Source organism: Scylla paramamosain, chromosome 5, assembly GCF_035594125.1.
Source record: "Scylla paramamosain isolate STU-SP2022 chromosome 5, ASM3559412v1, whole genome shotgun sequence".
Lineage (NCBI taxonomy): Eukaryota > Metazoa > Arthropoda > Malacostraca > Decapoda > Portunidae > Scylla > Scylla paramamosain.
Genome location: NC_087155.1, coordinates 33595056 through 33620452, shown reverse-complemented (window position 1 = coordinate 33620452; position 25397 = coordinate 33595056). Strand labels below are relative to the sequence as shown.

The 25397-nt window shown below is 41.8% G+C and overlaps 1 protein-coding gene across 1 annotated transcript in view; it reads right to left on the bottom strand.

The window, feature by feature from the left end:
• Positions 1 to 25397, bottom strand: part of LOC135100866 (two pore potassium channel protein sup-9-like) — a 52464-nt gene that overhangs the window by 8822 nt on the left and 18245 nt on the right. The window contains exons 2-3 of the mRNA XM_064004378.1: positions 17198 to 17354; positions 1028 to 1215 (exon numbers count right to left, since the gene is read on the bottom strand). Of these exons, the coding sequence (XP_063860448.1) occupies positions 1028 to 1215; positions 17198 to 17354 (345 nt within the window). The remainder of the gene's footprint in view (positions 1 to 1027; positions 1216 to 17197; positions 17355 to 25397) is intronic.

Below are 25397 nucleotides of genomic sequence, written 5' to 3'. Positions count from 1 at the left end.
GCGGGTGTCCTCCCAGAGCGTGCCACGAATCCATCCACGTATTATAAAGATTGATGCCAGTCTTATAACGAACACAGCAGCTAGTTAAGTTTTCGGAATTTCTTCTTATTATTGTCTTTTTATTGGAAGGGATATGTTAAGCGAGCGTTTTTCATTTTGTTTTTCTCTCTCTATTTTTGAGGCTTTAACACGCAAAAAAGGAAGAGAAAGGTAAGATAGGGAAAAAGTGTGGTAATATGTGCATTTTTGGTGTTTTTTCTCTCTTTATGCATCATGTTCTATAAAATTAAGACTCAGAATCTTAAACTCTAAACAAATGGTAGTTTTTTTTCTTTTACTATTGCTTGAAATGAAAAAAAAAATCCATTTGGCACCATTACCCTGGCATCGCTATCGGGACCAATTCATTGAAATTTATGCTGATCACAGGACAGGAGTTTTTCATAATTATTCGCTTTTTATGCTTCAGAACGCCAAGATAACCCCGTCGTTCATCTTCAGATTTATTGCCGTAATCCTGCCCTTGGGTATTCCAGCATATTTCTCTGCTGACTCGTCCACGCTGCTTAAACCATACTGCGAATTATCAAACGGTCACGAAATATCAACTTTTCCTCCTATTAATTTACAGAAGTGCAAATACAATGTCCCTAGAAAAACTAAATAAGAATAAAAGTAAAAAAAAATACAGATTCGAGGAGACAGAATATCGTTTCAAGGTCAAGTTAGTTTATCATGAAACATAGACAGGGCCAGTTAAGAAATGTTAAAAAGTTAATAAATAAAGACATAACTAGATACGTTAAGAGATGATGAAATACCTAAGAAACAATAGTAGTAATCGTAACATATAAATATAAGTAGATAGAGATAATTAAATGAATGAATACATTAAAAAAGAAAAAGAAAGAAAAAGAAAGAAAGAAAGAAAGGTCAAACATCAAGAAAATAATCCTCTCAAAAAAAACACAATATAAATAAAACCTCATTGCACTTAATCATGAAGCAGCTGGCAGGAGATGAATACCTGTAGAGCCTCCGCCTCGTCCCGCCGCTCGTCCTCCGTGTTCATAGTGACGAAGCGCAGCACGAACAGGTTGAGGGAGGCGGCCACGATCGCCATGCCGAACAGGATGAAAATGAGGGCGAAGGTCACGTACTCCGGCTTTTTGTCCAGCGCCTGATCCTTCTGCAGCGCCACCATGTCCCCGAACCCTGCGGAGGAGCGGAGAGTGAGGGACTTGTTGGTGGAGGGTGGTGGGGGAGGGAACAGATAAAGGAGAGACTGGGGGGTGGAGTGCTGTGAATGGCTGGAAGAAATGAGTGCTGAGCTGTCACTGAACTTGTATATGCTAATGAAAATAGTCCTTTTGGCTTTCTCTTTAGGGATTGGTACCTCAGTGGGCCTTTATTTTTTCTCTTTTGTTGCCTTGGTCCAGTGTCTTTCTTATATATATATATATATATATATATATATATATATATATATATATATATATATATATATATATATATATATATATATATATATATATATATATATATATATATAAACTGTCCTTGCAGAAAAGTTTGCCGAAGGAAGAAAAGAACGAGGAAGCAAAACAATGAATATGAAATGACAAATATTTCATTCCTGAGTGATGAGTTTTATGAGGAAAATAGACTTTGCAGATGAGTCAGGTGGGCAGAAGAATGGATTAAAGGTACGAAGTGAAAGAGAGATTGGATACGTTGAGTAAGACGAATTAGGCTGAGAGAGAGAGAGAGAGAGAGAGAGAGAGAGAGAGAGAGAGAGAGAGAGAGAGAGAGAGAGAGAGGAGCGAGGGACGAAGGTGAAAGGACGGTGTCAAGCAAGGAAATGAATCCAGAGAGTCGGGCTGATGGGACAAGGGTTTATAGACTATTACTCTCTGTCTATTATCTCTGGATGGGACTGTATTAGGGAACGGCGAGAGGTGCAGGAGTGAGGAGCGACTCAAGGGGAGGCTGCAGAAGACAAGGTGAGCTGAGCAAGGATGAAGATGAGTGTTTAGGAAAGCTTGAGTGAATAGAGAGATTTGTACGAGTTAGTCACCGCAACCGTACAGCTAACGTGGACATACGTATTACTGTTTCTAACAATACTGCTTCGGACGAGTACCGGTAAATCAAATTTAGACTAGTGATATTACTGTATTCTAGTGATATTACTGTACTCTATATAGGAAGGCGGGCAAGCTTATGAGTGGTGTGGACTGGACAGTGTAAAATGGTTTTGTGATACTGAGTGTATGTGTGGTGAGGAGAGGACTTAGAAGACATACATAATGCAGCACTGAACAATAAAGAAAGGTGGGAGGGAGGAGTAGATTTCAAGTGGTTAATGGTATTATGGAGAAGTGGGGAACGCTTACTGTATTAAAGGGATGTTGTAATATAATAGCATTGGCGTTTATATTACACTAAGACTAGGGGGTTATAGTATTAGAATGAGTTAAGTAATACCAAGTAAGGACTACCTTGTATAGGAAAATGATACCTGATAAAAAGTAATAGTGGTAATTTTTCTTGCTCGTTGAGAGGGGAGCCAGTGGAGGGGAGCTGCTCTCCCTCGCTCCGCCTTGTGAATTGTATTGTTTTGTCGATAACTTTGGATAGAACAAGAATTTTTAAACTGAAATAGCCTATGACACTCCTCGATCTCTGAAGAAGGTACATACAAAAAAGACATACATTTAGTTTCAATTTCGGGTATGCTAAAGGAAAAGCAAATATCTTTGGCAGTGTTAATGGTGATCGTGAAAGTGATGAAAGAAGAGAAACGCAAATGAAAGACAAACAATAGCAGCCCTACTGATCCTTACTGGACTATTTATAGGACTCCAGCATATAGTGAGAGCAACAGAATAGCATGGACGGATCACAAAGAATCACAAAGGAGGAGCAAACAGCATCCATCCTGCTGCTCCCCACTAGGTTCTTTGTGGCTTACATTACGACACTAATATAAAGTAAGAGACGGAGGGGCACCAAAGGCGAAAACTCGAAGAGGAAGAGAAGAAAGAGGAGGAGGAGGAGGAGGAGGAGGAGGAAGGGGAGGAAGGAGATCGAGACTACTGACAATGTGAGGTTGTTTGTGTGACAGCGAGAAAGACAGCTCATAAACCTGACTAAAATGAGGAAAACTGAGGCAAACTTCGGTAACGTCAGCATGTGATAAACTGAAGGAATCTTGTTAGAAAGGGAGAGGGAAAGTGTTCCTTTTTAGTGAATTTATTCCCGGCAGTAATAAAATTCGTAAACTTATATCGAATATTTGTTAGATCTCAATGGTTGTCAATAAAGATAGGAAATCTCTCTCTCTCTCTCTCTCTCTCTCTCTCTCTCTCTCTCTCTCTCTCTCTCTCTCTCTCTCTCTCTCTCTCTCTCTTCTCTCTCTCTCTCTCTCTCTCATCCTCTTCCCCCGCAGGGAGTCAACGACATTATCATTAGTTCTGGAAGAAACTCTATTGGGTATGGACTGGTGGGTGAGGAAGAGACATCTATAGAGAAGGAAGAGAGGGAGGGAGGGAGGGGAGGGGGAGGAGGAATGGGAAAGAGAGGTAGAGTAGGTGGGGAGCGAAGATAGCGAAGAAAAGGAAGTGGAAGGGAAGGAAGAAGGGGGAGAGAGGGGGAAGGAGGGATGTAGGGAGGGAGGAAAGGAGGCAGGATAAGACTAGAATGGAGGACAGGAAGAAGGAAAAGTAGTGAAGAAAAAATTACAGAATTACGAAAAGCAAGGCGCGAATGAGAAGGAGGAGATAGGAGAGTGCGAGGCAGGAGGGCAAACAGAGAAAGGGAGAGAGAGAGACACGGAGACAGAAAAGTGAAAGGGAGGTAGGTTAAGAGAGAGAGAGAGAGAGAGAGAGAGAGAGAGAGAGAGAGAGAGAGAGAGAGAGAGATGAGAGAGAGAGAGAGAGAGAGAGAGAGAGAGAGAGAGAGAGAGAAGAATGGAAGATAGAGAGGAGGTGAGGGTGGGAATAAGGGAGGGCAGCAAAGAAAGGGAGGGACAAAGTGGAAAAGGAGGAAAATAAATCCGCGTAAAATGGAAAGAATCGAAAGAAATTCAATAAAGAATGGCGAGGGAGACAAGATTTCGGTAAATTCCTCCCATGAGAAGAAGGAAAAAAATCTGATAAAAAAAAATGGAAAGAAATTGAGCGAAAAAAAAATAAATAAAAACATTTGGTCGAGAAAACGAGAAAAATAGGGCTTGGAAAATAAGAAAAGTACGTTAAAATTGGAAGGAAGGAGTCGAAAAAATGGAGAAAAAAATATAAAAATAGGAAAACATGGTTGAGCAATCAGAAAAAAAAGTTAGAAAAATGGAAAAAAATTATCGAAAAGAAGGAAGTAAGAATAGAAAAATTAGAAAAAGAAATGTGAAAAAGAAAAGAACAAACGAGGCTAAAATGTGACAATACAATATGACCCAAACAAGGTAACGAAAATACAAGTAAAAAAAAAAAAAAAACACCAAAAAAAAAAATATGATAGGAGAAAAATGTTAAAAATAAATCGCATAAATACTAAAAAAAAAAAGACGTAAATATAGTGAAGAACAAAGAGAAGGCGAACGAAAAGAAAATATGATATCTCCTCTCTCTTTGTCTCTCCTGAAAGACGTTGAAGAGCCAAAGAGAAATAAATAGCGGCAGGAAATAGAAGAAAAGGATCAATCAAATAATACGAGTGTCGGTTTTGTGAAGGAGGAAGGAAAACGGGGTAGAGGAGAAAGTGGAGGAGGAAGAGGAAGAGGACGAGGAGGAGGAGGAGGAGGAGGAGAAGGAGGAGGAAGAGGAGGGGATAGAGTGGAGTAAGCTAGGATGCACGACAAGGGGTGAGAGAGAGAGAGAGAGAGAGAGAGAGAGAGAGAGAGAGAGAGAGAGAGAGAGAGAGAGAGAGAGAGAGAGAGAGAGAGAATGAGTGAGAGACGAAAAAGGAGTAAGGAAAGTAAATTGAAGGGTGTCAAGAACGAAGTGAAAGGAGGAGGAGAAGGAAAGAGTGGCGAGCATTATGAACGAAGAAGAAGAGGAGGAGGAGGAGGAGGAGGAGGAGGAGGAGGAGGTTAAGGAGAATATAAAGTATAAGAAGGAGAAGAAGGAGAAGCAAAAGAAAAACAATGTGAGTGGTGGAGACGAGATAAAATATATATTTGGAGGGAATGTGCAAAATATTTTTGGAGAAAACTGACTTCATTGTATTGGAAGAATTGAATGAAGACGAGAGAGAGAGAGAGAGAGAGAGAGAGAGAGAGAGAGAGAGAGAGGAGAGAGAGAGAGAGAGAGAGAGAGAGAGAGAGAGAGAGAGAGAGAGAGACCCTCCACACTACTATTTCTAAGCCAGTGATTCTTTTTCTTTGTCTTTTATTTCCTTTTCGTAGCCTTGTAGTTCGGAAATCGAGAAAAAGGTTATCACGTCCTCTTTTTTTTTTTCTCATTCTTTTCCATTATTATATTTATTACCTCTTTTCTTCTCTCTCCATTCTTCTGGTTTGTCAAATTTTCTCCTTCATTCTCGTTTATTTCTCTTTCCTTTCCCAATACGTTTAATCTTATCTCTCCTTGCCCTATTAATCTTCCGACGACCTTTCCTCCATTTCCCTTCCTTTGTTTTGCAAAAATTTCCCTCTTCTTCTGTCTTTCGTTTTTTCTTTCTTTTCACAATTACCTTTTCCCATTATCTTAAACCTTGTCCCTCCTTCCCCTTTGTCTCATTTAACCTCCTTCCTTTTCCTTCACTTTTATGCAGTTTCCTTGTTCTTTGTCACCTTTACAAGAACCCTCATATAGAAAGGAGACCAAGAAAAAGAGTAAAGAAAGGAGGAGGTAAGGGAAAGAAGGAGTAACAGCAGGTAAGGGAAGCGAGACCAGCAGAGGCAGTGAGGTGTAGGAGTTACGTGAAGGAGGAAGAGATCATTGTTAGTAGACAGGAAAAGAACAAAAAGGCATTACGAAGGAACAATAAGAAGAAATACAGTGCCTTGGTATCTTGGGAGGAGCGTAATGAAGGAAGTTTGTTATTGTTAAATATTGACGCTACGCAGGCCAGTGGAAGTGAACGTATGAGAGGGGATGAAAGTAATGTAAGAGCTTGTAGTGAGTGAGTGGAAGGGTTTAATTGGATTCATTGTTTTGTGAATCAGTTGTTGTGGGGAGGATTGTGTCTTGGTGATGTGAATAATTTATGTGCATGATTTAGTTGTGATATTTGTAAAGCCAAGTAAAGATCAAAGGGATGTGAATTGTTAATTTTTATATTTATTAAATGCGAGTCAAGTGGCCGTCGACAAGGAAAAGATATATAAACAAACATTTCCTTAACTTTTATATTCTATTTTGTAGTTTGTTCGTTTTGTTATGCGAACGTCAGACGTAAGAATGAGACATTGCAGAAAATAGTGAACAAAAAAAAAAAAACAAAAAAAATCACTGTCAGAAGAATACGCTAGTGAAATAAGCTTTTTGCCTTGTTAAAATAGGTTCTCGTTTTGTAAAATTGATTCATGGTTTTCTTACACTGCAGGTGCTGCCATTAGGTGCTGTAGTAAATATTAAGCAGAAAATCCCCCTGAGAAGTCTGAAGAATCCATCATTGGAGTAGGTTCTTTGCAGTGCCAAAATAGGTTCTCGCTTTCTATAATACGTTCATGGTTTTGTTACACGTTAGGTGCTGGTATTGGTTATTGCAGTAAGTACTAAGCAGAAAGTAGCTTTAATATGTCAGTGGAATCAGACAATGCAGCAAGTTCGCATCTTACAAGGCCCATAACTCCGAGAAGGGACACCTGAAGTAAAGTGGAAGAGTCCCCAGGTTTACGAGATGCACGCTGGTATTTGTAGGTCACGATAAGAAGAGGTGAATTGCGTCAGACGAATGCAGCGTCTGAAATGCTGGAATTTTGAGAAAGTAAAGAAACGACACGACTTTTGCTCCTTTGACAGCGGAACAAACGAGCATCGGGGCTTCAAAGGGACTTGTGCAAAGACTGGCGAACTTGTTAATAAAAAAATATATACGATTTCAGATGTGTGCAAAATTCATCAGCAGTTCAATAATTGGAAAGCTGCCTTTTTGTGCGACGAGTATGAGATTTAAGAAAAAAAAATATGGAATATATAAATGCATACGAGAAATATCAGTGCAATACATGAATGTACTGAAAAAAAAATATATATTGTAAAAGATGTGTCTGCTTAATTGGAAAGTATCTCAGTTCACACAAGCAGACGTCTTATGATTTTTATTATCATAGGATTAGATGCGGCGCCTTATAGCCTTGTAGTGGCGCCTTAACATAATCTATTCCTTTGGATTAGACACAAGAAAATTTCATGATAGCTAGGTGTGTGTGTGTGTGAGAGAGAGAGAGAGAGAGAGAGAGAGAGAGAGAGAGAGAGAGAGAGAGAGAGAGAGAGAGAGAGAGAGAGAGAGAGAGAGAGAGAGAGAGAGAGAGCATGTGCGTGTCGTGGATAAAAATCTATACAATTTGCAGATCAAACACACGCACACGCACACACACACACACACACACACACACACACACACACACACACACACACACACACACACACACACACACACACACACACACACACACACACAGTATAAGAAATAAAAAAAAGAAAAAGAAAATTCAGCAGGGTGAATCCTTTAAATCTTTCCTTTTTATTTAACTTTTTTTTCAGGAAGAAGCAGCAAATTAGCGGGAGTTTTTATATTCACTTTTTTTTTTCACGTGTCCTTTGCGGCCTCCCTTGTGAAAAAAAAAAAAGAAGAAGAAGAAAAAAAGTCAGAAAATGGACTGCGTGTCTTGGTCCTCGTCAATACATCAATATCTCTTCACTCAAGGTGCGGTATGGAGATGAATCAATATTGCAAAACCTTTCTCTATTCACACCTGATATACTCTCTCTCTCTCTCTCTCTCTCTCTCTCTCTCTCTCTCTCTCTCTCTCTCTCTCTCTCTCTCTCTCCTCTCTCTCTCTCTCTCCTACACGTATCTTTTCCTCGTTTCTTTTCTTCTCGTTCTTCTTTTGCGTCTCATTTTCTTCTCGCAGCTTTCAGTCTCCCCCTCCCTCTAGTCCGCTGCCTCCGTACCCTCCACGCGCCTCATCACCCTCTCATCACGCCCTCATTTTTCCCTCCAACTATCTCAGAGCAATGATTTTCTCCCTCTTTATACGTTCATCTCACTCACGCGGGAGGTTATGATTAATCTCTCTCTCTCTCTCTCTCTCTCTCTCTCTCTATCTCTCTCCTCTCTTCTCTCTCTCTCCTCTCCTCTCTCTCGTCTCTCTCTCTCTCTCTCTCGCTCTTCGCTGTGATGTTACTTTCTATTCACCGGCATTTCATTCACGTCTCGCGTTACTTGATTATGAACTACGTGTTTTTTTTTTCTTTTCTTTTCTTTGAATGCTGATAAATTCCATTCGAGAAGCATCCACACACACACACACACACACACACACACACACACACACACACACACACACACTTTGCGAAGCTCCCATTAAGACATAGTATTGCGTTTGCATGAGAAAAGGAGGCCGGGGTGGTTTTTTCGAGAGTGAGAATGACCTAAGTTTGAGAGAGAGAGAGAGAGAGAGTGAGTGTGTATGTGTTCAGGTGTGGGATGTCCTTATGTCTGCTGAAATACAAACCTCGTACATAACTTATCCATTGCTCGTATTACTCAGCGGTACTCAGTTTTATTCAGTGATGGTGTGATGACATTCCCTCACCAGCTCCCTTTATTGGTATTAGTTTGCTCCTCACATTTCCCTTAGGCATGGCGGTAAAGGTGAGAGGTGTAGCATGTCCCCAATATGGCCTGAATTGTATACTGAGTTGTGTGTTGTTCTGTGAATACTTTAGGATACTTTAGTTCTGCTCTGTGACTGAAGCGACAGATATTTAGTTTCCTTAACGTCTGAATTATCTGCTAAAGTGTGTGTGTGTGTGTGTGTGTGTGTGTGTGTGTTTATGACTCCTTCAGTGTTATCTACTTCAGCTCTAATACTAAAGGAACAGATATTCAGTGTCCATTAATTCGTCTAATCGCTCTTCTAAGACTGACTGGTGATTTGGTAACAATTAAGGAAGGTTTTTGTGGTTAGCAAGACAATGCATTATGATTTTTCTTCTTCGTTTTTAAAGTCCGGAGTTGGTTTTTCGTTCTCTTCATAGAAATATAAACTGTATAAAAATGCGTTTCTTTTCTTGTGGTCTCATGTTCGTCACTGTTTTCTCTTTGTGTAAGGAAACAGAAAACTACAATATCAGATTTATAAGACCAAGATCACCAGGACCAGTACAGTAATATACTCGTGGTCCAAGCTTCCACCTTTTCCTTCTGCCTGTCTTCCTGCCCACCTTGAATTTTCCCGTGTTTTCATGCATTTTTCTCCCACCAACCCTGACTTTTATTTTAATCAATGCGACGCCTCCAACTTTGGCCGTTCACCATTCTGTAATATTTCCCTCTTCGATATCATTTTCCCTCCCAAACTTTTGCACTTTCTCATATTCTTTCTTTCCTATCTTCCACACCTTTCAGATATTCTCTCTCTCTCTCTCTCTCTCTCTCTCTCTCTCTCTCTCTCTCTCTCTCTCTCTCTCTCTCTCTCTCTCTCTCTCTCTCTCTCTCTCTCTCTCTCTCAGGGCTTTTTCAGGGTCTTGAATTTCACCATCTTGCAAGCCGGAGTCAGGAATCAGCCCGCGGGTCACGAAGCTCACGTGGTGAAGGTTATGCAAGCAGGAGCTGAAGGCCTCTCCCAAATAAGATGGAGATTAGTGTAGGCACGAGAGAGAGAGAGAGAGAGAGAGAGAGAGAGAGAGAGAGAGAGAGAGAGAGAGAGAGAGAGAGAGAGAGAGAGAGAGAGAGAGAGAGAGAGAGAGAGAGAGAGAGAGAGAGAGAGAGAGAGAGAGAGAGAGAGAGAGAGAGAGAGAGAGAGAGAATGTATTGACGTGGAGGGGGAATGGAATGGTCGGAGGAAGAGAACATAATGGAAGAAAAGCCTTCGAGGAATGCTGCTGGTTCATGTGTGTGTGTGTGCGTGAGTGCGTCTGTCTGTGCATGCGTGTGTGTGTGTGTGTGTGTGTGTGTGTGTGTGTGTGTGTGTGTGTGTGTGTGTGTGTGTGTGTGTGTGTGTGTGTGTGTGGGTGTGGGTGAAGCGACATTTCTTGCAAGGTACGGTTATGCTCAAGGCGAGTTTAATGTGGATACGATGTTGCGAGAAATTCATGGCAAGGACGAGTGGAGGACGATAGCCAGACAGTGACTCAAGAGGCTAAAGGGTTGTGTGTGATCATTACAGTACTGTCTGTCTGTGAGGGAATGTGAGCTAGTGGGTCAGTGGCAGGGAGTAATTAAAGTCCTTAGCAGAGAAGAGGTCGTGTTAGTGGTAGGATTTGTACGGAAGAAGAAAGGATGTCATAGTGTATATGTTCACAGCAGTGGCCACTTGAAACAAAACAGTCACTTATGACACTGGGAGTCGGACACTGCTGGCATCAATATGTGCTGGTGTCACCATTGTCAGTAATATGTCGAGGGAACCGGCAAGCACACCACTCAGGTCTATCACGTTTAATGTCCAATAATACAAAGGACGGGCAACAGACGGGTGAGAACAGCACGGAACACTGACTGCCAAGCTGACTCCCTCTAGACTGACTCAAGCAGAGCGGAGGTAATGCCGACACAAAGCAAAGACGTGCCAAGCAAATGACGGACGAGGAGCGTTATAATGAATGAAAGAATAGATTAATAATGAAAATAATAATAATACGAAAATAATAATAATACGATAATAATAATCCTAATAGTAATAAAAAAAAAGAGAATTTAAACATTATAACAAAGATACTCTAGCAGTACACTTAGTGATGGTTGTATTTAATTGCAAATCGCACCTGTGAAAAAGAGCATTAAAAAAGACATACTTGGCCGAAAAATACAAAATTACGGTGTGTTTGGTACATAAAGTATGATTCCTTTTCCTCAGACATTCATAAGATATAGATTGCTTGAGGATAAACGAACATAAAACTGCTATGGGAAAACTATTACAGTATTCTCATCTTCATCTCAGTTCCCTATGAGATGGAAAGAGAGAGAACTAACCAGTAAGGGGTGAAGGCAAAGGCTAGACAAGGATGAGAGATGGAAGGAAGCACGGTTAGGTTAGGAGCGTAGGAATAAAGATCGTTCGAAAGCAAGAACTGTGTATGAGATGTTGCGAAGAGAGCTTACATGTGAGGCTAGGAAGGTGAGGGCTGGTCAGAATAGTAAGGGGAAAATGATGAGTCTGGTGATATTTAGCCAGAAATAAGACTCGTTTAGAAGTAAGCCAGCCGAGAGTAAAGATTGTATGGAATGAGCATTTGGACATGAGTGGCTGGAAAGCAGGAGAGTTAGATGGAGGTGAGGGAGAGATGGGAGAGGAGACCCCAAGCACTTGTCCTGGAGGCAGAATTATTGCCCCATCCTCCCTTCAGGCTTCACTTGGCTTATCCTGATTGAAAGTCCTAAAGTCGCGGAGGCTGAGGCTGCTCCCTTGCCTTCCACTTGCACTGTTTGTATTTCTTCCTCAGTGGTGCTATTGTTGCCTGTCTCGCGTGGAGTTGTGGTGGTGAAGGGACACAGAGAAACTACGTGTGTTCCTTTTGTATTGCTGGTATTGTTGTTGTTATCATTATTGTTGTTATTGTGTTGGTATTAGTGTTGTTGTTTACATTTGTTCTTGTTTTTGTAATAGTTGTTATTGATGTTAATATTGCTGCTGGCACCATCACCACCACCACCACCACCACCACCACCACCACCACCACTACTACTACTACTACTACTACTACTACTACTACTACTACTACTACTACTACTACTACCAATTTTACTACTACAACGGCCATGCTACTTTTCTGTGCTGTCCAAATGTTCTAATTTGTAAAATTGGTTGGCCTTCACTAATAGTTTTGACCTTAAATTTTTACCCTTTTAGCCGGACTGCCGTAATTGTCAACACGCATTGGTAGTAACTATCATTTTCAATTTAAAATGAAAATTAGACCCGCATGTACGCTCTTAAAAATACGCGTATATTTTACAGTTATAATTTGCAGCCCAACCGGAGAGCGAGATAGTTTCCCGCATGTGCTCGCCACTTTTCCAGGAACTGTAGGTCCTTTTAGCGGAAAAATTGCAGCGAGTAAAATTCCTCTGTGAAGCAACTTGAATACTTAACAAAAGGAAAATTATCACAGAGAAGCAGAGGGTGAAAGGCGCAGGACTGGCGGAGGGCAGCGGCTCCTACCTAGCAACGCCATCAACAACGCTGCTGCCTCCCTTGCGTTGCTCCTCAAATTAACGCGTCCAATCGTTCGTTTAGACCCCCCTGGCGAGGCATTATAGCGCTCCAGTGCCCCTTTTGATCCTAGGGCCAGCGCGAGTGGTTCCAGGGCCGCCGGTTTTAGGTGGCAGGGGCTTGGCGGGGCTCCTGTGCTAACCTTGTGCGGGAGGGAACTTGTGTTTGGTGTGATGGGGTGTGTGTGTGTGCAGCTGAGTGTTCAGACTTATTTCACGGCTTGGTTTGCTGGGCTTGGGCGTTTCGTTGCATCAGTTTGTAATGGATCTCTGTGTTGTGCTGTTTGCTGCTTCTTGCTGACTAAAATCTTCTGTTTCCAAGGGCGTTTGAGTCGCTGGTATGTTTGTTCTTCGTCAGTGGTCACGCTATACATGGAGGCTTGTTTAGTCTTGCCTGCGTCTGTTTTTCAGTGTTAGAACTTTCCAGGCGAAGATAAATGTACGTTGCTTGTTTCCTTGTCAGACATTGTTGGGAGCTTCTCGGATGAGTGATGACAGGCTCCGGCCGTGATCTCTTTTGTGGGCAGACGCAGTTTCGTGTTTCTCAGGATGACGACGGCTGGTCTGTGTGAGGCCTTAGAGGTGTTTTGTAATTCCCCGTGATATTCCCCCTCTTGACTGAGAACATACCTGGGCCACTCAGGCTCCACTGTGAGTGATAGTATCGTGGGGATAAACCCATTTGGCTTCACTCCCCGCAAGGTCTGGTTGGCAGCGCACACAGTGTGAAGCATTGGCTGTAGGGATGATCGCTGGTGGCAGTGTGATTAGTTATTGCTGTCTAACTTGCTATCAAACAAAGGCTATCTGTTGAATTGATTAAGAAATCTTGTTGTTATTTATTTATTTATTTATTTATTTGTTTGTTTCCACAATATATTACAATTGTCTAATGTTTATTTTTCTCGTATGAGTCAGCGCACGCACACACCACGTATACGAGTACGAGTATGATCACCAGGAGCATTGCCTTTCCCATCCCTGCCGAGGGCGCTGGCTTTCATGTGAAGTGTATTTTTCCGTTCCATCGGCTTACAATGTAATGCTACAGCGAACGTTGCTTTAATCTTAATTGGCAAACAGATAAACACACCTGAAAAAAAATTCTGCTTTCCTGGATGTACTAACAGTAATTCTTGTTATTACAGTTCTGCGTGCGAGGCGAGTGAGCGAGCGCACGGCGCACGCACTCATGCACGCGCGCTCGTGCGCGCGCACATACACACACACACACACACACACACACACACACACCACACACACACACACACAACACACACACACACTCAAGAAACTATCCATAATGACTCCTCTAATCTGAACCAGCTGTATCGTGTAATTACATTCCAGGCTTCCCAAATGCTATCATGTGTTAAAGGGAATGAGCAGCAGTGCCTCCTGAGTGAAAGGAACAGCGGTGCACGGAGGATGAAGATACGGAAGCAGAGCAGTATACTATAAATAGAAAGATGCGTTAGGGTGTTTAGTGTGTGAGCTGTTGGCTGGACTGCAGTGGGGAGAGAAAGAGGACAAGGAGAAAAAGAGAGAAACAGAGATAGGGAGAGAAAGAGAGACATGGGCGTATGGATTATCTTCCATTATCATCTATTACTTTTTTAGTGGAAAGTCATAAGGGATTGGAATTACTGTATAACTGCATGTCGCGGCGCCTCTCTGTAGTGGAGATATTTCCTTTCAGCGGACCATTCCCCGCTTTGCTTATTATGAATCATCGCGGCGTCGCATTATGGAAGGATAAGTGGTTTTAGTCTTTGAAGATTACTTAGACGAGAGGTGTGTTGTTATTATTGTTGTTGGTGGTGGTGGTGGTAGTGGTGTTGGTTGTTGTTAGTGGATGTTTGGGCGGTAGTGGTGGTGGAAATGGTTGTTGTTGTTGTTTTAGTAGTAGTAGTTGTTATTGCTAGATGTTCTTGTTCTTTGTTTCTATTGTTTCTTCTCCTCCTGCTTCTTCCACCTCCTTCTCTTCGTCATAGCACCAAGCTCTCACGTCCTTAACAGCATCGCGAGTGTGGAAATGGGCAGCGCAGAGCAGAACGATGACGCCGGACCCAGGAAGGAATGATCTTCCTGTGCCCCGGAGTGTGATGAATCGATAATACGAGAAGAGTGATCCAAAGGCTTCTCTTATAGGTCACAGGGCTCAATTTCCAGGATATAAGCAAGGCTTAGGATGGTCAGGTCTCTTGCCTCAGTCCCCCAGTCTCACACAGATGGGGGACGTGGACTCTCACAGGTGGCAACTTATAATTTGGTCAAGTAATTTGTAATTTTCGAGCTTGGCAAACATGGCTGGGGTGAAATCTATAATTGTAGGCGTATTTTTTTAGTTGAGTGCCGTTTTTTCTCACATTTTCGCAAGTCTAAAGGCTGAGGGTGTGCTGCGGGAGCCAGGGAGAGGGTTCGTTCAATGGTTCGTTCAATTAGCCGAGTTATCCCGTCGGTATTCACGCGTCGCTGCCCTGCTTGACCCGCTGACAGCCCGGGCGAGCGTTGGCTGCTGCAGGAAGAGCTCGCCTCCAGAGGTGCCCCGTAACTGATGCAACTGATGCACGCCGCAGGAAATCAATGTTCGTAGCTTGCAATCATCAGTAATTTGTTCTCGTTTAAATCATGACAAATTAACTTTTCTAATAACTTCTAATTGCTTTGACCTCAACACACTCCATGGGGGTGATTTGATAATCGCTATTGATTGCACTGGAAGAACTGTCATGCGTTTTGCTTATCTGTCTGCTTAGGGCATCTCTCTCTCTCTCTCTCCTCTCCTCTCTCTCGTCTCTCTCTCTCTTCTCTCTCTCTCTCTCTCTCTCTCTCTCTCTCTCTCTCTCTCTCTCTCTCTCTCTCTCTCTCTCTCTCTCTCTCTCCTTACCTACCTATATAAATGAATAGATAAGTAGGTATATATATATATATATATATATATATATATATATATATATATATATATATATATATATATATATATATATATATATATATATATATATATATATATATATATATATATATATATATATATATATATATATATGAAATTCTGGATATGTCAAACTTCAAACACAGCTTTTTGGAAAAGTAGGCGAATCCACGAGTGAAAACAAATGTTTAAATATAGTTACGTTCACTACTAATGATTTTACTTTAAAAGTATTTTTATTTGTACGAATTACAGACTAATGGAGGGACAGGTGGAAAATTGAATTTGTTTTATATGAATGAGCAAGTTCACTTTGATTAATCAAAAGCATACGTATCGCTATTGTTACTAGCATTAATGATAATAACAATAAATACATCCTGAATTAATATTAGAGTGCCATTCTATTGCGTTTAATGATGAAAGTAAGCAAGGTGGCTCCCCTGAAATTAAGTCCGTGACCATACACAGGAAGCGTCCTTGGGTGTTGCGGGGCGGTGCGGTGCGGGGCGGGGCACCGATATGTTGCTATGTTGCCTCGACGATTAATTCCGGCACCGCCATCCACCATTACTCCCTCCTTGTTCAGGCGCCATGGTAGCCGCGCGGACCTGTGTGTGTGTGTGTGTGTGTGTGTGTGTGTGTGTGTGCAGGTGTATGTTGGTGAGTAGGCGAGTTCTAGATCGATTAATCATTGGAATGCACGTGTACATTTTAATCTTTTCAGGAGACTGATTTTCAGTGAAGCAAAGCCTCATTCCTCCTCGTCCTACAAGGGTTTCCTCTGCTTCAGAGAGGAGAGTAGCGCAGCGTTAGCGGTTTATTATGCTATTATTCATTAGTTGAATTATAAAACTCAAAGGACAGGAGCAAGCAATCAGTCTGTCTTTTTAGTTGTAATTGTTTTGACATCTAACATTCTGAAGAAATTTTTAGAAAGCTGCAGCTGCTCAGACCAAGCAGACCAGGCTCCACTTCACCGACTTCAGCCTAACGAGCGGCCGGAGACACGCGAAGGGCGACTGAGTTTGCACACGACTTTTAAATGACTCTGGAAACATCACCAGAATCCTTCAGGAAATTACATTCATGCGAAATTACATAGTTCATTAGACGGTGCGGCGAGTCAGCAGGGACGGCCGGCGGGTCGCTGAGGGCCGGCGCTGACGTGCTGCTCCTCCGGCACGAATCTCCCATAAAGGTAACCACCTGCTTGTGTGGATTCCCGCCGGCTGCCGCAATTGCTGCCTTTTTCTGAAGCCATACTTATGTAAGAATTATCTGGCCATAATTTTTTTACTTGAATGTACACAATTACGCTTATGATTGGATTCCAGCTCGTGGACTACAATTTGGCGGCAATTATTCGAGAGGAAATAATTAGATTGATTCTTTTAATGTAATCTATCAGGTAATTCATATTTGGTGTTGAGGGGCGATGGCAGTGCTGCTAAAATTGCTCTGTTTTTTTAGGCCACCTCCTCCATGATGAGTGGTGGTGGTGACTCGTGGTGATGATGGTGGCACGGGTGATGAATGGTGGTGGTGGTGATGATGGAAATGATGATGACTGGTTGCGATGCTAGTCAGGATGATGGTGGCATTGGTGATGAATGGTGGTGGTGATGATGGTATTAGTTGTGACTGGTGATGGTAATAATGAATTGATTAATTGATGATGATGATGATGATGATGATTATATGAAGATGATGAAACTAATGAAGACTCCTGATGCTGGTGACTAGGACTAGGACTGAATTGTGATGACTTTAGCAATAACTAGTCCTAACAGTGATGGCAACTGGCGATAACAAGTGACAGGGCATGACTACCCTTGGGTGACGGTGACAATGATGGTGATGACAGCTTACCTATGGTGGTGAGGGTGATGACGCAGTAGTAGACAGAGTCGAAATAGGACCAACTCTCGTATTTGGAGAAGACGGCTGCCCCTGAGGTGATGGTGATAGTGGAAAGCGTCGTCACCACCAGGATGAGGTCCACCTCCGTGGCGTCCGTGTCCTGGCACTGTAAGGAGGGAGGGGGCGGGGTGAGGGGCGTGGCGGGGAGGCGAAACATGATACTGTTGAAGGCGGAAATGTTGGTATTTGTATTGGCGGTGGCAGGGAAGGGTGCTCCTAATTGTAAAGATAATAGTAATTGTGGTGGTAGTAGAAGCAACTGCAATAGTGTTTCAGTGGTAGCAGTAGTAGTAGTAGTAGTAGTAGTAGTAGTAACTGATGTGGTTCTCGTGTCACCATGTTGCTGTTTTTATTACTGTCATTTGTTTTAAAAAGTTCATTTAATGAACAACTACACTCTATCAATTAGAATGCAGGTGCACGCTCATGATTAATATGCTAATGTTAATGAGCAACTTTTACAGCTTGTAATAAAAATAGCGCGTTGAATAAGGATATATATATATATATATATATATATATATATATATATATATATATATATATATATATATATATATATATATATATATATATATATATATATATATATATATATATATTTATTTATTTATTTATTTATCTATTAATGAAACCTTGCATGTTAACCACTTCTATAACCTCTCTGGCACAGTTCGGACTATGTCTTCAGTTTTGGTCAGTCTCACAAACGAGATAATCGGGTTTGGAGTCCCCAGGCAAACGGACACAGATGGGGCGTGTCTCCTTGTTTCACGGCACTTTTTACTCTGCTTCCAAGTCGATGAGATTTGCCTTGGTGCTCGACATGTGCGAGAGGCTCATAACTCTGGTGTGTGTGTGTGTGTGTGTGTGTGTGTGTGTGTGTGTGAGACTCCACAGCGACTCCAATGTTATGATATTCTTGTACGCAGATTTCAGACACACTTTTTGTCTGATAAATTATGATCATTGTTATTATCATTATTTACTTCGTCACATTCTGTATATAATATAATACAACTTAAGAGTCCAGGAGTATAAACATTTATTCATGCAAGTAGGGACTGAAAGAAAATTGGTTTGGGTAAACAGTAAAACTGACAGGTACCATCAATGAGAAAAACTTAGTTGATGCTCCGGCTGTTTCCCTCTATTGTCTCTCATTTCAACAAGAATAATAATGTATCTGCAAGAAATCTTGAAGGTGTAAGAAATCGTCCTGGCCACGTGGCACCGCCGCGGCGAGCACAACAAGGCCGCAGGAAGGGTACGAGTTGCCTGTCAGTCTCTGCTTTCCCACGGGGACACTATCGGACTCTTAATGTATCCCAGGTGCAGCCAGGGACGGCTCGGGAGGGCAGTCTGACACAACTTAGTTCTGCAATTTTGTGTTGACGGGAGGAAACTCGTCCTATTTTTCTTTCTTTTTATGTCGAAAAAAAAATCCAATAAAGTAAGACATCTAGTCCTTAAGACAGTGCCAGAAGAAAAAGTTCTCTTCGAACCATGATTTTGATTAAATGTTGACAGATTAGATTAAAATTCCAGAAAATAAAGTTGTGTTTGTTTTGTACTGAGTTACGTCACGGGAAGAGGTGCCGGAAACAGGCAGGATAAAGCCAGGCTAGGCACGTGTCTGTTAATTTCCCAGACCTCCTGCACACCAACTCGTGCAACGCTGTGCCTTCATATCCCTTATCCTCTCCGGGAAGGAACACAGGCTCTCAAATTCTAAGATTCACTATTTTCATAAAAGTTCATGAGTGGGCGGTTAAATGACAACGATTCTCAGTGATTACTTCATTTCTTTTCTTCGTTCTTTTCCACAAGGGTTTACATTAATGGGGCTTTCTTACACGTTAAGCCTGCGATCTTTCTCTATTAAGTTCACTCAGAAACGAAGGAGAGATCATTACTGAAGGAAGTATTTCTAAGCTGCCTCGAATGGCTTGCCTCACATCATCCCCCACTGACGTTTTTAAGACATCACAGGATCACAACGCCGTCACATTAGTCAAGAGTAACGCTGCCATAAGTTTGCCGGATGCTCGCCGCACGTTCAGGCTGACCACAGTACGAAGCAGAAGTTTATAACATGTCGTGCAAATATGTAAAGGGTAATTTTCAAAACGATGCATTTTATGAGCCCAAAATAGTTACTTACCGCCGGTTCCAATAGTCGCAAATTAGCGCGCGTTCCAGGGTATTTCGCTCCTCACATAATTTGCTCACATTCGTAAATGATTGAACGGGCACAGCGTACGTAGCCAACCACCTAAATTACCCGCCTAACTTTGAACGGGGAACTCTTTGTACCCAAACCACGCTGAATTCAATCGTACCTACCTTTTATAATTGGACAGGTGAGCGGAAACTCCCTATGGTCACGCACATTTTACTCTGAAAGCTGCATGCGTTTAATTTCCCACCTTACATTTATTCCTCACGTGACCTCGATCTACGTCAGGTTCACCTCACATCAACCACGCAGGAATCCATCAGTCTTCCTTTACCTTTTATAATCGGGCAGGTGAGCGGAAACTTCCTCTAACCATCCACCTTTTAGTCTCAACACTGCATACCTTTAATTTCCTACTTTGTACCTAGATCTAAGTAAACTTCACTTCACGTCAACCTTGCAGGAGTCCATCAACTTACCTGTACCTCTTATAATTGGGACAGGAAACTTCCTACAACCATCCACCTTTAATTTCCTTCCTTGTACTTTCCGTGACCTCGATCTAAGTAAGCTTCACCTCCCGTCAGCCATGCAAGAGTGTATCAATCTCCCCCCACATGATCGGTGGAAGAGAGAGCTGCGCAGGACATTATCGAGAGTGCGATGAATAGACTTTTCAGGGCCCGAATCGCTCAAAAACTATAGATCCTCTCCACGGGTTACTTGCTGGAGATGAATGATTTGTAATTCCGCTTAATGGAACGTGAATGTGGCGGTAAAGAGGAGCGGTCATGATTGCAATTTGTTTTAGGAGAGAGAGAGAGAGAGAGAGAGAGAGAGAGAGAGAGAGAGAGAGAGAGAGAGAGAGAGAGTGTGTGTGTGTGTGTGTGTGTGTGAAGCACATCATCAAGTTCACATCTTTTCTGAATAAAAACAACGACATCCCATTTATTGTTAAAAGGCGCATCTCCGAAGGAGCAGTAATGAGTGTCGTGTTACATGGATGTGAGGCTTAGCTGAGTGCTGATTTAAGGCCAGTTGCTAAATTGTACAACTGGGCGCTCAAAAGTTTGTTGAGTGTCAGAGGCACCATCTACAATAACTTGTTATGCAGAGGCAGGTTATTCCACCAGTAGAATACCTCGACAAAAGCAGACAACGCAAATCTTTCAAGAAAATGTGGTACGATAGAGGCAATATGACTGATGATCCATTAAATTTTATGATGAACTTAGCAACGTGCACGAGAAATGGTACTAGATCGTATGTATTAGGGTTGCTGCAGGAAAATGTTGATGACAAACAGTCAGGGAAGGATAAAGTGAGGGATGACATTATAGCCTCGCAGTCATCGAGGAAGACAACTTACAGAGAAATTAACTCTGGCTTGTCCGTTCACAGTATATATGTTTCTAAGCATGCTATTAGTGAACATGAGCGAGTGTGCTTCACACGGTTCCGCATCTCTGCCCATCCCCTGGCGGTGGAAGTCGTTAGGTGGAGCAGGAGGGGTCGAGGACGGTTACCGTTTGAGGAGCGGCTGTGCGAGTGCGGACACATTCAAACAGAACCTCATGTAACTGAGCAGTGCGTTCTGACTCAGCATTTCAGTGATAACAATAACTTCATTTCTCACAGAGAAATACAAGATGGTCTGTTTAGTGATGCCGAATCTTGTCATATCGTTTATTTGATTCTGTCGTTATATACTCGTCATGTAAAACCGTTAAATTAAGAGAGCCTTCTCTGAAAGTGTAAGGAAACTTTGGAGTTTATATATGGAAATTCGTACTATACAGTTGTTGTTGTTATTTTTTCCTTTAAGGAAGTTGTAGCTCTACTAAGTAAAATTTTGTCTTTACTTTTGTTGTTTTAGATAGTTATATATTAATTTGCTCGTGTTTAGTGTTTTTTTTTTTTTTTTACTTGCTGTTCAGTGTTCATTTAACTTATTGTTTTTTTCGTTACACCTGATTTTTTGAAATAGTTTGTTATGCATTTTTTCGTTTAAATTCTATTTAATGAGTTACATTGTTATACTTCAGTTACGTAAAAGATCATTTAGTTGAGTTGTGGTGTTTCATCTGTTTTTACGTTGTTAGGTTACTATGATTTCACTTAAATTGCTTAATGGATTCAGTCGGTTGAGGCGTTCTAATCAGCTTCTATGTTATGCTATGATGCTTACAATAGAGAATATATTTAAAGAATTTACGGGATATTATCATATTTGTGTTGGACCAACTTTCATTTTGTTTTTATTATAAAGATTACTGTACATTTAATATGGTCAATAATAAACTAAATAACTAACTATGTAATAAAGTCGAACTATGAGCCAGAAAACCTAACCAAACTTAACCTTTACACTATAGATTGTCCGATCATCGATTTCGATTCTGAACAAAATATGTTAAGAAGAATACTACTCCCTTTGTCTCTGTTGATACAGATTTCCTGGAAGTAAGATCGATATATATTTTGAACGTGGGTATTGTTACGAGACACGAGTGCAGTTGTGAGCTTATTTGAGAGAGAGAGAGAGAGAGAGAGAGAGAGAGAGAGAGAGAGAGAGAGAGAGAGAGAGAGAGAGAGAGAGAGAGAGAGAGAGAGAGAGAGCACCGTTCCCACTCCACCAAGACTCTAACACATATATTTCAAACCAGCACCAGTCATCCTCGTGTCTCGCTGATGTAAACCAGAGTCCTGTGTACTAAACCTCGCCTGACACGACCTACAGAACGAGAGCTGGAGAACTGACTGCGCTGGACTTCCACTCACTTTTTGTTATACCAAAGATTTTACGACTGTGCCATTGGTTCAGTCGTTTGGTGATGTCGCTTTTAGGAGCCGTGTCACTCAGGATGGCGGCTAGGGACGGAGCGAGGTGGTGGGGCAGGACGGGCGGGGCTAGAATGTGTGGGACTAGGGAGGGGATGCTGACTGACCGGGCTGGAAAGGTCTCTCATGGTGTTAGTAGATGGTAGTATGAAAGTTGCTCTTGATTTGAGAGAAAAGCTTGTGTGTCGGTGTGTCGGTAAATGTGTGTGTGTGTGTGTGTGTGTGTGTGTGTGTGTGTGGAGGAAGGTGAAAGTTTGATCTGGGTGGAAGAGCGGGAGGATGGAGACTTGTGGGTGGAGATAGAGGAGGTAGAGGCTTGTGGGTGAAGGAAGAGGATGGAAGCTTGCTGTAGGTGGAAAATGAAGGTGGATGCTTGTTTTGGGTTTAGGAGGATGAAATATTGTTGTGGATGGAGGAGGAGGAGGAGGAGGAGGAGGGGTATAGATGCTTCTATGGATGGAGAAGGAGGAGGAAGTTAGATACTTGTTTTGGATATAAGAGAGAAAGATTGGATGCTTGTTAATGGTGGAGAAGGAAGCTGAGTATGTGTTGTAGTTAGAGGAGGAAAAGGAGAAGGAGGAGGAAGAGGAGGATACATGGACATTTCATAGGTGGAGACGGAAAAACAATCCATACACTTGCAACTCTCACTATCATACACAAGAAATCCAGCGTTATTTCATTCCGTAGACGCAACCTCGTGTCTAGCATTGCATAATAATCCTTTCAATACCTCCTTGAAGCAGCTTAATTATTACACCCTGTTCAGTGAAATCCATCAAAAAAAGTCTCATAAAGGTCATCAGTTCTACTATTTTTCCGTCCTCCCTTTGTGCTCCTTTGTATTATATCGCCGTGAGCCTCGAGCCACGTCTTCACTCAAAACACGATCTCCACCAACGAGGAAAGCGATGAATGGCGTGATGATGGGGCGCTGAACTAAGTACATGATCCTCTTACTAATTAATTGAGTATTTGTGTCCCGCCAGAAGACGCTGCCAGAATTACTCTCTACGTTTTCTTTCTTTAAACTGCCACGGGTCACTTATTCTTTTTCTTCTGTCTCTAACGCGTCTTACCCTTGTGAAGATTTTTTGTAAGATTCCTCCTTTGTGGGGAAGTAAATGAGGAATAAATGTGAGGATTATCCGTATGTGTTTTTTTATTTTTTTTATTTTTGTTTTATCGTATGGTTGAATAATGAGTAAAATGGAGAAAATGAGGAGGAGAAAGTTTCCTCAGGTGTTAACACAACTGACCTTCACGTGCGTTTGAGGTTTTAATGAGCTTTTTTTTTATATATCAATTTACCATCACCACCACCACTACAACCACTACCACCATCACAACCACTTCCTTCCTACACTTTCTTCTTCCTGCCTCTCCGCCCTACCCTTTCCTCCTCCTTTTGCTCCTCCACCTTCTCTTCCTTCTCTCCGTTTCCTCTTGCTCCTCCATCTTTTCTTCTTTCTCTCCTCCCTTTTTCTCCTGCTTTTCCATCTTTTCCTCTCCTTTTCCTTATTCTTCTCCTCCTCCTCCTGCTCCTCATGTTCTTTTTCCTTCTTACTCCATTTTCTGAATCGATCCTTTTCTCTTTACTTTCTTTAGTTTCTTATCTTTCAATTTTTCTTTTTTCTTCTCCACTACCACCACCTCTTTCTCCTCTCCTCCTCTTCCTGCTCCTCCTCGTCTCTTCTTCCTTCTTGTCGGTCGGCCGTGTCTTCCTTCCCTCCCCTTCGTTCTCCATTAAAGTCCCTATCTGCTCTGCCAACTTCAGTCCTTCGGGGGGTGAGGCCTCTGAACTCCGCTACTCTCTCCCCGCCTCGCCTGCTGCTCGGTACTCAGTCTTGTGCCCACCCTAAGACTACTTTGCCTAATATTTATGTATCATTCCTGTCGCCATCTTTTTCGAGTTTTCCCCTCCCTCTGAGAAAAAGTTTGTTCTCACGACCTCGGCGATAGATCTGACCTGGTCTCTCTCTCTCTCTCTCTCTCTCTCTCTCTCTCTCTCTCTCTCTCTCTCTCTCTCTCTCTCTCTCTTACACACACACACGCTATTTTGTTGATTTTCTATTTATGTTCGTATGTTTTCGTGTGTGTGTGTGTGTGTGTGTGTGTGTGTGTGTCCATTTATCAGTTTATTTGTCTGGATTCTCTCTCTCTCTCTCTCTCTCTCTCTCTCTCTCTCTCTCTCTCTCTCTCTCTCTCTCTCTCTCTCTCTCTCTCTCTCTCTCTCTCTCTCTCTCTCTCTCTCTCTCTCTCTCTCTCTCTCTCTCTCTTATCTTTCATCATTAAAGTTCCGCTATAGATGTCCTATTTCTGGAGGAGATGGGCGTCTACGAGTGGTATTCTTTTCCCAAGTTTAATGTTTCTCGAGCCGTAAATCCTCGTACCTAGCCTTTCTTTGTCCTTCCTCTCCCGCCAGTTGAAAAAGGGACAGTCTGGGATACGTAGTCTGGGGGTACGAAGGATAACAAAGGAAAATTGCTACAACAAAGAAAAAAGAGGATTGATTGAGTTTTTTAAAGAGTTTGTTACTGAGGTTCTTTATGCAAAGAGGGTTAAAGAAGAGGAGGAGAAATGTTAGGTGATTTATATTAAGTTTCTTCTTCGTGTGCATAAAGCCAAATACAGGGAGGATGGATTGGAATGGTAATTTATAAGAGTATTATGGTTCTTAGTGCAAGTAAACTTAGTTCGTGAAGGTATCAATTTAAATTAAAGGACCGGCGCTCTTACATATTTCCGAAGTAAGACCATAAGGATTAGAAACTCAAAAAATGGGTCGCCTTGATGTTCCAGTCTGTTTACATTAATCTCATTCATGCAAAAACATTGAAATCAACACATCTACATATTAGGTATTGTCTAAGGAAAGTCAATCTTAAAAAAAAAAAAAAAGGAAACGAGACAAATGTGGAACTGAAAAGAAAAAAAAGGGGAAAATAGAATCACTTTTTTTGGGGGGGGTTGTTGGAAATGTATAGTTTGTTTTGTAAAACTTAAGTCTTGAAGAAGAATAGACAAATTTAGATTTCTACAAAGAACTAGAAATAACAACCTGAGAAAACATGATTTTTGTTGATATATTTTCTCATCAACGAAATACAAAAGAAAAAAAGAAAAGTA